Source organism: Ranitomeya imitator, chromosome 3, assembly GCF_032444005.1.
Source record: "Ranitomeya imitator isolate aRanImi1 chromosome 3, aRanImi1.pri, whole genome shotgun sequence".
NCBI classification, from domain to species: Eukaryota; Metazoa; Chordata; class Amphibia; order Anura; family Dendrobatidae; genus Ranitomeya; species Ranitomeya imitator.
Genome location: NC_091284.1, coordinates 497,859,023 through 497,873,201, shown reverse-complemented (window position 1 = coordinate 497,873,201; position 14,179 = coordinate 497,859,023). Strand labels below are relative to the sequence as shown.

Genomic DNA, 14,179 nt, shown 5'->3' with positions numbered 1-14,179 from the left:
TGTGTGCACAGAAAAAAAGAGATGGATATATAAAAAAGAAAAAAACACACCGGCGCTCCCAGAGGGGATATCTACTAGAAAGCTGCAGGTGTTTTAGACAGTTACTGTGCTAAATCTGTCAAGAACCGCAGTAAAAAGATATAGATAAATAAAAACACCGCGCTAACTAGAAAAGGAGGATCAATAAATAAATAATAAGGCTATACCATCAGCAGGAAACAGTACTGCATAAAATGGGGATATTATCCCAGTAGTCAATAATGGGCAATAATATCTATATAAGGCAGTAAAAAAGAGCAAATGCTCACAAAACCAGCAGAGTAATCAATAATAATAATAAAGCATGTTGCAAAAAATGTATAATAGATCAATAAAAAGACCGCACACTTACTTAGTGGAAGGTGACTGCTGAGAGGCTGCTGGCGCTGTCTAAATGGAAGATAACTGCTGAGAGGCTGATAGCGCTATCCTAACAAAAATGGGCGCTGTCCCAGGAGGTAATGAGACGGGATCTCCAGCGGTCCGGGTAGCTGAAGCTGCAGGATCCAAGATCACGACAAGAGGCGGCACAACACCTGTAGATATGGGGAGCGTCCTCTCCGGTGAGTGCACAGCCTCCGTGCGTCTGGAACGCTGCTAGGCGGCACACGTGGGCCAGAGGAAAGCCGCTGTACAGAGCGGTGAGAGAGAGGGGGCGTGGTCTGGGTGACGTCACCAAGACAGAAGAGAAAGGAGCAGCGGACGGAGGTCGCACAGGGACAAACTTGCCTACGCGTTTCGAAGGTCACCGGACCTTCTTCGTCAGGGCTATGGTCCCGGCAGTCAGAAGCTCCTTATATAGCCCCAGATACCCTCAAAGACACGCCTGCCTATAGGACACAGCAGTAACATAAAAAAGAAGAATGGGAAATATAGTAAATATACAATGTGCAAATGTGAGTGGAGTGTGCCCTTATATAAAAAATATATATATAACCTTTATTAAATACAAATGAATAAAAGCCCATAAAGGCACATAAAAACAAGGATACACCAAGTATCCAACAGAAAAGGAAATAAATAGGGGAAATGAAAAAAATGAAATATAATATTGTATAAAATGTGATATAAATATATAATAAATATACATATACAATCTAGGGAAAAAAGGGGTGACGACTAAGAAGTAGAGAAAACACAAAAGAAAAAATAAAAAGCTAAAAAACTAATAAAAGAGGGAGCTCTAAGCAATATGAACATTAAGAACCAGAGTTTAATTAAAAGCATATAGCTCAACCTCATGGTTCAAGCCTCTAGGGGCTAAACTATCTAACATAAAAATCATCATGGGAGGTCAACCAGAGGATTGATTTTTTGTGGCATTCAGCGGGTTCATAGGAACTGGAGGGGAGGTGATTACATTAAACTTATGTCACGCACCGAATCCAAGTGGATTTTTATGTCGTCCCCCCTTTTTTCCCTAGATTGTATATGTATATTTATTATATATTTATATCACATTTTATACAATATTATATTTCATTTTTTTCATTTCCCCTATTTATTTCCTTTTCTGTAGGATACTTGGTGTATCCTTGTTTTTATGTGCCTTTATGGGCTTTTATTCATTTGTATTTAATAAAGGTTATATATATATTTTTTATATAAGGGCACACTCCACTCACATTTGCACATTGTATATTTACTATATTTCCCATTCTTCTTTTTTATGTTACTGCTGTGTCCTATAGGCAGGCGTGTCTTTGAGGGTATCTGGGGCTATATAAGGAGCTTCTGACTGCCGGGACCATAGCCCTGACGAAGAAGGTCCGGTGACCTTCGAAACGCGTAGGCAAGTTTGTCCCTGTGCGGCCTCCGTCCGCTGCTCTTTTCTCTTCTGTCTTGGTGACGTCACCCAGACCACGCCCCCTCTCTCTCACCGCTCTGTACAGCGGCTTTCCTCTGGCCCACGTGTGCCGCCTAGCAGCATTCCAGACGCACGGAGGCTGTGCACTCACTGGGGAGGACGCTCCCCATATCTACAGGTGTTGTGCCGCCTCTTGTCGTGATCTTGGATCCTGCAGCTTCAGCTACCCGGACCGCTGGAGATCCCGTCTCATTACCTCCTGGGACAGCGCCCATTTTTGTTAGGACAGCGCTATCAGCCTCTCAGCAGTTATCTTCCATTTAGACAGCGCCAGCAGCCTCTCAGCAGTCACCTTCCACTAAGTAAGTGTGCGGTCTTTTTATTGATCTATTATACATTTTTTGCAACATGCTTTATTATTATTATTGATTACTCTGCTGGTTTTGTGAGCATTTGCTCTTTTTTACTGCCTTATATAGATATTATTGCCCATTATTGACTACTGGGATAATATCCCCATTTTATGCAGTACTGTTTCCTGCTGATGGTATAGCCTTATTATTTATTTATTGATCCTCCTTTTCTAGTTAGCGCGGTGTTTTTATTTATCTATTTCTTTTTACTGCGGTTCTTGACAGATTTAGCACTGTAACTGTCTAAAACACCTGCAGCTTTCTAGTAGATATCCCCTCTGGGAGCGCCGGTGTGTTTTTTTCTTTTTTATATATCCATCTCTTTTTTTCTGTGCACACACACCTGGGCAGCCCCAATGGCCATTAGGGCACTTAGGAACGATAGGGATCACCGCTTGTCCCTGATTACTGAGCAACTTGCTTTTAATATTCCATCTCCTCCAGCAGATGAACAGGTTAGGCATTTATTAAGAACACTCGAGAAATTCTTAATTTCCGAAATTAGAGATGTGTGGGAGGTGGCCTCATTAGAAAAATATATACAGGCTAACATTATCCCTAAGGGACTAGTTATCTATAAATCCCTTGCCGGGGATTTTGGAGACCCCCCAGGTTCAGCGGGAATGGGATGACATGTTTAATAATTTCTCTTTAAGAAAACACCAAAAACAGGCAAAGATGCTTACCTGTCTAAATAGGCCTCAATACAAATGCACAAGCAGGGTGCAGCGGACCCAAACAAAATAGCAAATGCACAGGTGCAATACCTAATGAAACAGCAAGCCTTCAATAAGGGTTTGGCTGTGTGGTACACCAATGCACTAAGATAAAATACTCTGTATGTGGCGTGTTCACACAAGGAATACAAAGCATCTGGCTACAGCCTATTTTGTGTGCGTCCGCTGCACCCTGCTTGTGCATTTGTATTGAGGCCTATTTAGACAGGTAAGCATCTTTGCCTGTTTTTGGTGCTTTGATAGCAGCCTTGAGCTTGTCTGCATTGTTGGGTCTGGTGTCTCTTATCTTCCTCTTGACAATACCCCAATAATTCCCCCTTTTCCCAGGCTATAAACATCTGCCCCCATCTGTCGGTTTTCCCTTTGCTGGTTTTGAAAATTGCGCAGGAGCCCACGCCATTTTTTCCAAAAAATAATCTTTTATTAATTAAATACATGTACAATAATTTGCACACACACGTACATATTTTATTTGTCTTTACTGTATGTAATCCATCTCTTCTATCCTGTCGGCTCCTGCAGTGATTATTTTACAGAAGCCGGCAGACGAATTACCGGCTAATCTTCAATCTTTCTGTGATATATATATATATATATATATATATATATACTAGATGGTGGCCCGATTCTAACACATTGGGTATTCTAGAATATGCATGTCCACGTAGTATATTGCACGGCCCACATAGTATATTGCCCAGTTACGTAGTATACTGCCCAGTCACGTAGTATACAGCACAGAGCCACGTAGTATATTGCCCAGCTACATAGTATATTGCCCAGTGACGTAGTATACAGCACAGAGCTACGTAGTTTATTGCACAGCGACGTAGTATACACAACAGAGCCACGTAGAATATTGCCCAGCCACGTATGTCACAGGTTAAAAAATAAAAAATAAACATATACTCACTGTAACAACTCTGCTGGCATCACAGCATGGCCTCACATCTCTCACACAATCTTACCCACTGCTCCAGGCCATGATGTGCTTTCTCTTTAATGCCAGCTCCATGTTCTGTGTCTCTGCTCTCTGCATGCCTCATGGCTATGTGTATAGGGGGCCGGCGCCTGAACTCTCTGGTTCTTATAGGAATCAGGTGCACCTGTCCAATCAGTTCCTGACCAATTACCAAGAGGCCTCCTGTATATAGTGCAGCTCCACCCTGTGGTCTGAGCCTGTGCAATGTGTTAGCTCAGTTAGTGTTTAGCTGCTGAGTTTGCCTGGCCTTGCTTGAGTTACTCCCTCTGAGCTTTTCTCTGTGCTTTTGCCTTGTTCTTGTAGTCCGCCCTCCAGGAGGCAGAATATCCTGGTCCCTGTGTCTTTGTCCCTGTGTCTTGTTCTATTGCCTTGTCTGTACTTTGTCTTTTCTCGGTCTCCTTGTCTGTGGCTTCCTTCCCTGCTTTCTTTCCTTGTGTTTTCTGTTTGCTTACACTCCGCACTCTTGCGGCTCTGCACTCAGACTTTGCTTCGCACTCTCTGGCTTTGCTCTGTGGCTCCGCTCTTTGTGGTTCTATCTGGCTCCGCTCTTTGCGGTACTATCTGGCTCCGCCTCCTGTGTTTCTGCACTTGGCTCCGTATCTGCTCTTGGCTCCGCCTCCAGCGTCTCCGTTCTTGGCTCCGCCTCCAGCGTCTCCGTTCTTGGCTCCGCCTCCAGCGTCTCCGCTCTTTGCTCCGCCTCCAGCGTCTCCGCTCTTGGCTCCGCCTCCAGCGTCTCCGCTCTTGGCTCCGCCTCCAGCGTCTCCGCTCTTGGCTCCGCCTCCAGCGTCTCCGCTCTTGGCTCCGCCTCCAGCGTCTCCGCTCTTGGCTCCGCCTCCAGCGTCTCCGCTCTTGGCTCCGCCTCCAGCGTCTCCGCTCTTGGCTCTGCTTTCTTCTCTCCTTCTGGCTTGTTTCCGTACCTGCATCTTCTGTGTGTACAGGTCCCTACCTGTTCCTTCATCACACTCACAATAGGACTGCACTCGGGTGTCATCTGAGTGCAGCCTGATTCATACACCACATCAACCAGTCCTGTGTATCCTGTGTTCCTGCCAGTCCTGCCGTTCCTGCCCTGCCTTCCAGTCCTGTGTTCTCTGCAGTGCCTCCCAATCCTGTGTTCCTGCCAGTCCTGCCCTGCCTTCCAGTCCTGTGTTCCTGCTGTCCTAGCCAGTCCTGTTTCCTGCCGTGTCTCTGCCAGCCCTGAGTTCTCCGCCGTGTCTCTGCCAGCCCTGTCTTAGCCATGCCAGCCTACTCGTCTGTGTTCCAGCCGTGCTCTTCTGCCAGTCCTGCCTGATGCCCGCACCAATCCTGGTGTTCCTGTCTCCCAAGTGGGATCAGCAGCCACAGCCAGACACCACCCTGGAGTAGCACCTGGCAGCTGCCTGCTGCACAAGCCTGTCCTCACCATCAGAGGCTCCAGTGAAAACCCAGGCAGCTGTCATAGTCACGCCCCTTCCAGGGTAGTCTGGTTTGTGGCACAGTGGGGCCACAAACCCCCCGAGCTCACGCCCACCAGTCAGGGCGTGAGCGTGACACTCACCTTCCGAGGGAGCCCTTGTAGTCATGTCGCCTGTGTATGGTGCACTCGGCAGCTTCTGGTCCCAGTGTTGGTAGCGCAGGACCCGTGATGATGTCATGGCAGGTCCTTCTCGCGCAGGACCTGTGATGAGGTCGCAGTCACATGACCGTGACGTCATGGCAGGTCCTTGTCGCATACCATCCTTGCCACCGGAACCTGCCGCTTGCATGGAGAGGTTACGCTATGTTCACATTTGCGTTGTTGGGCGCAGCATCGTCAACGCATACCGACGCATGTGTCATGCGCCCCTATCTTTAACATGGGGGGTGCATGGACATGCATTGGTATGCTTTGTAATGCGTTTTACGACGCATGCGTCATTTAGGCGCACCAGACAGGGCGCGGACGACGCTACTTGCGCCAAAAATCCAGAACTTTACTAGTTTATGACAACGCATGCGTCAAAAAATGCTGCGTTGTGTACATGCGTTGTGGGTTGCGTCGACGACGCTGCGCTCAACAACGCAAATGTGAACGTAGCGTTACCGGAGCGTCGCGAGGAGCGGGAAAGGCGGCGGAAGGTGAATATATAATGATTTTTTATTATTTTTAACATTAGATCCTTTTACTATTGACGCTGCATAGGCAGCATCAATAGTAAAAAGTTGGGGACACACAGGGTTAATAGCGGCGGTAACAGAGTGAGTTACCCACAGCAGAACGCGGTCCATTGCCGCTGGCATTAACCCTGTGTGAGCGGTGACTGCGAGGAGTATGGAGCGGGCACCGGGCACTGACTGCAGGGGAGTAGGGAGGGACTAATCGGACTGTGGCCGTCACTGATTGGTTGCGGCAGCCATGACAGGCAGTTGGCGAGACCAATCAGCGACTTGGATTCCATGACAGACAGAGGCCGCGACCAATGAATATCCGTGACAGACAGAAAGACTGAAAGACGGAAGTGACCCTTAGACATTATATATATATATACAGTGGGGCAAAAAAGTATTTAGTCAGTCAGCAATAGTGCAAGTTCCACCACTTAAAAAGATGAGAGGTGTCTGTAATTTACATCATAGGTAGACCTCAACTATGGGAGACAAACTGAGAAAAAAAAATCCAGAAAATCACATTGTCTGTTTTTTTATCATTTTTTTTGCATATTATGGTGGAAAATAAGTATTTGGTCAGAAACAAACAATCAAGATTTCTGGCTCTCACAGACCTGTAACTTCTTCTTTAAGAGTCTCCTCTTTCCTCCACTCATTACCTGTAGTAATGGCACCTGTTTAAACTTGTTATCAGTATAAAAAGACACCTGTGCACACCCTCAAACAGTCTGACTCCAAACTCCACTATGGTGAAGACCAAAGAGCTGTCAAAGGACACCAGAAACAAAATTGTAGCCCTGCACCAGGCTGGGAAGACTGAATCTGCAATAGCCAACCAGCTTGGAGTGAAGAAATCAACAGTGGGAGCAATAATTAGAAAATGGAAGACATACAAGATCACTGATAATCTCCCTCGATCTGGGGATCCATGCAAAATCCCACCCCGTGGGGTCAGAATGATCACAAGAACGGTGAGCAAAAATCCCAGAACCACGCGGGGGGACCTAGTGAATGAACTGCAGAGAGCTGGGACCAATGTAACAAGGCCTACCATAAGTAACACACTACGCCACCATGGACTCAGATCCTGCAGTGCCAGACGTGTCCCACTGCTTAAGCCAGTACATGTCTGGGCCCGTCTGAAGTTTGCTAGAGAGCATTTGGATGATTCAGAGGAGTTTTGGGAGAATGTCCTATGGTCTGATGAAACCAAACTGGAACTGTTTGGTAGAAACACAACTTGTCGTGTTTGGAGGAAAAAGAATACTGAGTTGCATCCATCAAACACCATACCTACTGTAAAGCATGGTGGTGGAAACATCATGCTTTGGGGCTGTTTCTCTGCAAAGGGGCCAGGACGACTGATCCGGGTACATGAAAGAATGAATGGGGCCATGTATCGTGAGATTTTGAGTGCAAACCTCCTTCCATCAGCAAGGGCATTGAAGATGAAACGTGGCTGGGTCTTTCAACATGACAATGATCCAAAGCACACCGCCAGGGCAACGAAGGAGTGGCTTCGTAAGAAGCATTTCAAGGTCCTGGAGTGGCCTAGCCAGTCTCCAGATCTCAACCCTATAGAAAACCTTTGGAGGGATTTGTAAGTCCGTGTTGCCAAGCGAAAAGCCAAAAACATCACTGCTCTAGAGGAGATCTGCATGGAGGAATGGGCCAACATACCAACAACAGTGTGTGGCAACCTTGTGAAGACTTACGGAAAACGTTTGACCTCTGTCATTGCCAACAAAGGATATATTACAAAGTATTGAGATGAAATTTTGTTTCTGACCAAATACTTATTTTCCACCATAATATGCAAATAAAATATTAAAAAAACAGACAATGTGATTTTCTGGATTTTTTTTTCTCAGTTTGTCTCCCATAGTTGAGGTCTACCTATGATGTAAATTACAGACGCCTCTCATCTTTTTAAGTGGTGGAATTTGCACTATTGCTGACTGACTAAATACTTTTTTGCCCCACTGTATATATATATATATATATATACACACACATACATGTGTGTGTATATATATATATATATATATATATATATATATATATATATATATATATATATGCACAGTACAGACCAAAAGTTTGGACACACCTTCTCATTTAAAGATTTTTCTGTATTTTCATGACTATGAAAATTGTACATTCACACTGAAGGCATCAAAACTATGAATTAACACATGTGGAATTATATACTTAACAAAAAAGTGTGAAACAACTGAAATTATGTCTTATATTCTAGGTTCTTCAAAGTAGCCACCTTTTACTTTAATGACTGCGTTGCACACTTTTGGCATTCTCTTGATGAGCTTCAAGAGGTTGTCACCGGGAATGGTCTTCCAATAATCTTGAAGGAGGTCCCAGAGATGCTTAGCACTTGTTGGCCCATTTGCCTTCACTCTGCGGTCCAGCTCACCCCAAACCATCTTGATTGGGTTCTGGTCTGGTGACTGTGGAGGCCAGGTCATCTGGTGTAGCACCCAATCAATCTCCTTCTTGGTCAAATAGCCCTCACTCAGCCTGGAGGGGTGTTTGGGGTCATTGTCCTGTTGAAAAATAAATGATGGTCCAACTAAACGCAAACCGGATGGAATAGCATGCCACTGCAAGATGATGTGGTAGCCATGCTGGTTCAGTATGCTTTCAATTTTGAATAAATCCACAACAGTGTCACCAGCAAAGCACCATCACACCTCCTCCATGCTTCACAGTGGGAACCGGGCATATAGAGTCCATCTGTTCACCTTTTCTGCATCACACAAAGACACGGTGGTTGGAACCAAATATCTCAAATTTGGACTCATCAGACCAAAGCACAGATTTCCACTGGCCTTATTTCCATTCCTTGTGTTCCTTGGCCCAAACAAGTCTCTTCTGCTTGTTGCCTGTCTTTAGCAGTGGTTTCCTAGCAGTTATTTTACCATGAAGGCCTGCTGTACAAAGCCTCCTATTAACAGTTGTTGTAGAGATGTGTCTGCTGCTAGAACTCTGTGTGGCATTGACCTGGTCTCTAATCTGAGCTGCTGTTAACCTGCGATTTCTGAGGCTGGTGACTCGGATAAACTTATCCTCAGAAGCAGAGGTGACTCTTGGTCTTCCTTTCCTGGGGCGGTCCTCATGTTAGCCAGTTTCTTTGTAGCGCTTGATGGTTTTTGCAACTGCACTTGGGGACACTTTCAAAGTTTTCCCAATTTTTCAGACTGACTGACCTTCATTTCTTAAAGTAATGATGGCCACTCTTTTTTCTTTACTTTCTTGCCATAATAGAAATTCTAACAGTCTATTCAGTAGGACTATCAGCTGTGTATCCACCAGACTTCTGCACAACACAACTGATGGTCCCAACCCCATTTATAACGCAAGAAATCCCATTTATTAAACCTGACAGGGCACACCTGTGAATTGTAACCCATTCCCGGTGACTACCTCCTGAAGCTAATCAAGAGAATGAGTGTGCAAATCAGTCATCAAAGCAAAAGGTGGCTACTTTGAAGAACCTAAAATATAAGACATAATTTCAGTTGCTTCACACTTTTTTGTTACCGTATATACTCGAGTATAAGCCGACCCGAGTATAAGCCGACCCCCCTAATTTTGCCACAAAAAACTGGGAAAACTTATTGACTCGAGTATATGCCTAGGGTAGGAAATGCAGCAGCTACTGGTAAATTTCAAAAATAAAAATAGATGCTCCATACCGTTCATTATTGCCCCATAGATGCTCCATATACAACTGTGCTATATACAATGCCCTGCACCATTCATTATGGCCCCATAGATGCTCGATAGAAAGCTCTGCCATATATATATTGCTCTGCACCGTTGATTATGGCCCCATAGATGCTCCTTATAAAACTGTGCCATATATATATTGCTCTGCACTGTTCATTATGGCCCCAAAGATGCTCCTTATAAAGCTATGCCATATATATGTTGCTCTGCACCGTTGATTATGGCCCCATAGATGCTCCTTATAAAGCTGTGCCATATATATATTGCTCTGCACTGTTCATTATGGCCCCATAGATTCTCCTTATAAAGCTGTGCCATATATATATATGCTCTGCACCTTTGATTATGGCCCCATAGATGCTCCTTATCAAGCTGTGCCATATAGAATGCTGCTGCTGTTGCTGCAATAAAAAAAAAAATCACATACTCACCTCTCTTGCTCAGGACGCCGGCGCTGTCAATATTTACCTGCTCCTCGTGCGGCTCCGTCTCCAGCACTGACGCTCAGCAGAGGGCGCGCACTGACTACGTCACCGCGCCCTCTGACCTGAGCATCACTGCTAGAGGACACTGCAGACGGAGCCGCACCGGAGCGAGGAGCAGGTAAATATAGCGCAGCGCTCCCCTCCCCGTATACTTACCTGCTCCTGGCGCGGTCCCTGCAGTCCCTGGCTTCCCCGGCGCTGCAGCTTCTTCCTGTAATTGAGCGGTCACAGTTACCGATCATTTACAGCAATGAATATGCGGCTCCACCCCTAAGGGAGGTGGAGCCGCCTATTCATTTCTGTAATGAGCGGTGCCATGTGACCGCTCAGTACAGGAAGAATCTGCAGCGCCGGGGAAGCCAGGGACTGCAGGGACCGCGCCAGGAGCAGGTAAGTATAATTACACAGCCCCCGCTCCCCCTCACCTGCTGACCTCCCGGTATATGACTCGAGTATAAGCCGAGAGGGGGACTTTCAGCCCCAAAAAATGGGCTGAAAATCTCGGCTTATACTCGAGTATATACGGTAAGTATATAATTTCACACGTGTTAATTCATAGTTTTGATGCCTTCAGTGTGACTTTACAATTTTCATAGTCATGAAAATACAGAAAAATCTTTAAATGAGAAGGTGTGTCCAAACTTTTGGTCTGTACTGTATATATACACTCATTCTATGTGTATATATTTAGTCTATCTATTCTATCTTGTCAGTGTGATTTTACTGTACACCCACAGGAATTGCCGGCTTTTCTTCTATCTATCAATTATATACAGTATATACTCAAGTATAAGCCGACCCGAGTATAAGCCAACCCCCCTAATTTTGCCACAAAAAACTGGGAAAACTTAATGACTCGAGTATAAACCTAGTGTGGGAAATGCAGCAGCTACCGGTAAATGTCAAAGTAAAAATAGATACCAATAAAAGTAAAATTAATTGAGACATCAGTAGGTTAAGTGTTTTTGAATATCCATATTGAATCAGGAGCCACATATAATGCTCCATAAAGTTTATGATGGCCCCATAAGATGCTCCATATTAAAATATGCCCCATATAATGCTGCATAAAGGTTAATAATCACCCCATAAGATGCTCCATAGACACATTTGCCCAATGTAATGCTGCACAAATGCTGATTATGGCCCCATAAGATGCTCCATAAAGATATTTGCCCCATATAGTGCTGCACAAACCTTAATTATGGCCCCATAAGATGCTCCATACAGACACTTGCCCCATATACCGTAATGCTCCACAAACGTTAATTATGGCCCCATACAGACACTTGCCCCATATAGTGCTGCACAAAAGTTATGGCCCCATACAGACACTTGCCCCATATAGTGCTCCACAAACGTTATGGCCCCATAAGATGCTTCATACAGACACTTGCCCCATATAATGCTGCACAAATGCTGATTATGGCCCCATAAGATGCTCCATAAAGATATTTGCCCCATATAGTGCTGCACAAACGTTGATTATGCAGACACTTGCTCCATATAGTGCTGCACAAACGGTGTGGCCCCATAAGATGCTCCATACAGACACTTGTCCCATATAATGCTGCACAAATGCTGATTACAGCCCCATAAGATGCTCCATACAGATATTTGCCCCATATAATGCTGCACAAACCTTGATTATGGCCCCATAAGATGCTCCATACAGACACTTGTCCCATATAATGCTGCACAAATGCTGATTGCAGCCCCATAAGATGCTCCATAAAGATATTTGCCCCATATAGTGCTGCACAAACGTTGATTATGGCCCCATACAGACACTTGCCCCATATACCATAATGCTCCACAAACATTAATTATGGCCCCATACAGACACTTGCTCCATATAGTGCTGCACAAAAGTTGTGGCCCCATACAGACACTTGCCCCATATAATGCTGCACAAACGTTATGGCCACATAGATGCTCCATACAGACACTTGCCCCATTTGCTGTTGCTGCAATAAAAAAAAATAAATCACATACTCACCTCTCCATCGCTCAGGCCCCCGGCACTTTAAATATTCACCTGACTTCATTCCGGCGCCGCTCCGTCTTCAGCACTGACGTTCAGGCAGAGGACGTGCACTAACTACGTCACCGCGCCCTCTGACCTGAGCGTCACTGCATAAGACGGTGAAGACAGAGCAGTGCCCGGAACGAGGAGCAGGTGAATATCGCGCAGCGCTCCCCTCCCCGCTATACTCACCTGCTCCTGGCGCGGTCCCTGCTTCCCCGGCGCTGCAGCTTCTCCCTGTACTGAGCGGTCAGCGTTACCTCTCATTACAGTAATGAATATGCGGCTCCACCCCTATGGGAGGTGGAGCCGCATATTCATTACTGTAATGAGCAGTACCATGTGACCGCTCAGTACAGGAAGAAGCTGCCGACGCCGGGGAAGCCAGGGGCCTGCAGGGACACCACGCCAGGAGCAGGTGAGTATAATTAGACATCCCCCGCTCCCCCTCCCCTGCCGACCCCTGGGTATGACTTGAGTATAAGACTAGATGGGGACTTTCAGCCCAAAAAAGTGGGCTGAAAATCTCGGTTTATGCTCGAGTATATATGGTATGTGTGTGTGTGTTTTGACAAATATTTCCTTTGAAAATGATGTGTAAATGACAGAGGACTGCTGTATGTAAAAGCTCATGGTAAAGATCGCATTGCAATCGGATAGCAATCACAATTGTACTCGCATGACACTCGCCCGTTTTTTTCGGTTCAGATATTGGAACTTTTTTTTCTCACATATGGGTATGTACCCTAATATTCACTTCCGGGTCACATAGAGTGATCCGGCCAGTCTGTAGAGTGGTGACGTCACTGAGAAGCAGAGAAGATTGGTGCTGGACACCGGAGAGAACAGCGATAGGTCAGTATACTAATACACTCACACTAGACTACATTACATGCACATACACACATTTAATGTATACAAATCTTAGTGACAGTGTTTCTTTAAGCCTTTAGCTATATATCCAGTCCATAAAAGAACAGTCTATCTAAGAAGATATTATTTCCAGATCCTGGAGCTACCATGTTCGTGATAAGCACTTTGGAAGTGAAATTTAGAAAAACAATATATTAGTAATTTAGCTCCAAACCTGTGTTATATAAAGCAATTCATTGTAAGAGTATATGAGCAGGTTACCGGTAAATAGCAATCAACTTACCTTATAGTCCATGAAGCAAGAGATTCAGGCTCGGAAGAATCCTATTCAGATCGTCGTTCCAATTTTCTCCTCATTTTACCCTGTGCTGATTTTACAAAAGTGGCCACTTTTATGTCGTTTGCTCCTATTGTACGCTCACAATTTAATTAATTTCCGTTAGTGCCAGGAGAGGTGTTTCCTAAGCTAGTCCCCACTTGCAACTGAAATACACTTTACAGGTACAAAAGAACCAGGAGCAGGCAGCAGGTCCTACCTGGAGGCCAAGTTACAGTCATTGAGTGTACACAAAAGACAGAGGGAAGAAACTGAAATCCAGGGGCAAGGCTGGTTTACAGTTATAGTCCACTGTAGCTGTTTGCTTAAGCTTTTGTCTCCACAGGAGGCAGCCAACAACATAATGCCTCAGCAAACAACCCGAGGCACTAAGTTCATTGTCATCTTTTCTGCAGTTGCTTACAGTTGATCATGATAAATGTGTGTCCAAGATACACTACACACAGCCTTACAGAGAGGAGTGAGTGACAGTAATTGTCTGGTGAACACCCAAACACTTTGTTCTGTTTGTCTGCTCATTATTCTCATACAAATAAATCAAGTTCAGTAATAATAATAATTAGTAATAATTTTTATTTATATAGCGCCAACATATTCCGCAGCACT

The 14,179-nt window shown here is 45.0% G+C and overlaps 1 protein-coding gene across 2 annotated transcripts in view; it reads right to left on the bottom strand.

Moving 5' to 3' along the window:
- Positions 1–13,721, bottom strand: part of LOC138672179 (nuclease SbcCD subunit C-like) — a 135,018-nt gene extending 121,297 nt beyond the window's left edge. The window contains exon 1 of one of the 2 annotated variants that reach the window (XM_069760192.1): positions 13,520–13,721. Coding sequence is in view for 1 of the 2 variants with exons in the window: in XM_069760190.1 (XP_069616291.1) it covers positions 13,520–13,531 (12 nt within the window). In the remaining variant the exon portion in view is untranslated. The remainder of the gene's footprint in view (positions 1–13,519) is intronic. The other variant, XM_069760190.1, reaches the window with a different exon arrangement.
- Positions 13,722–14,179: the final 458 nt, after the last annotated feature.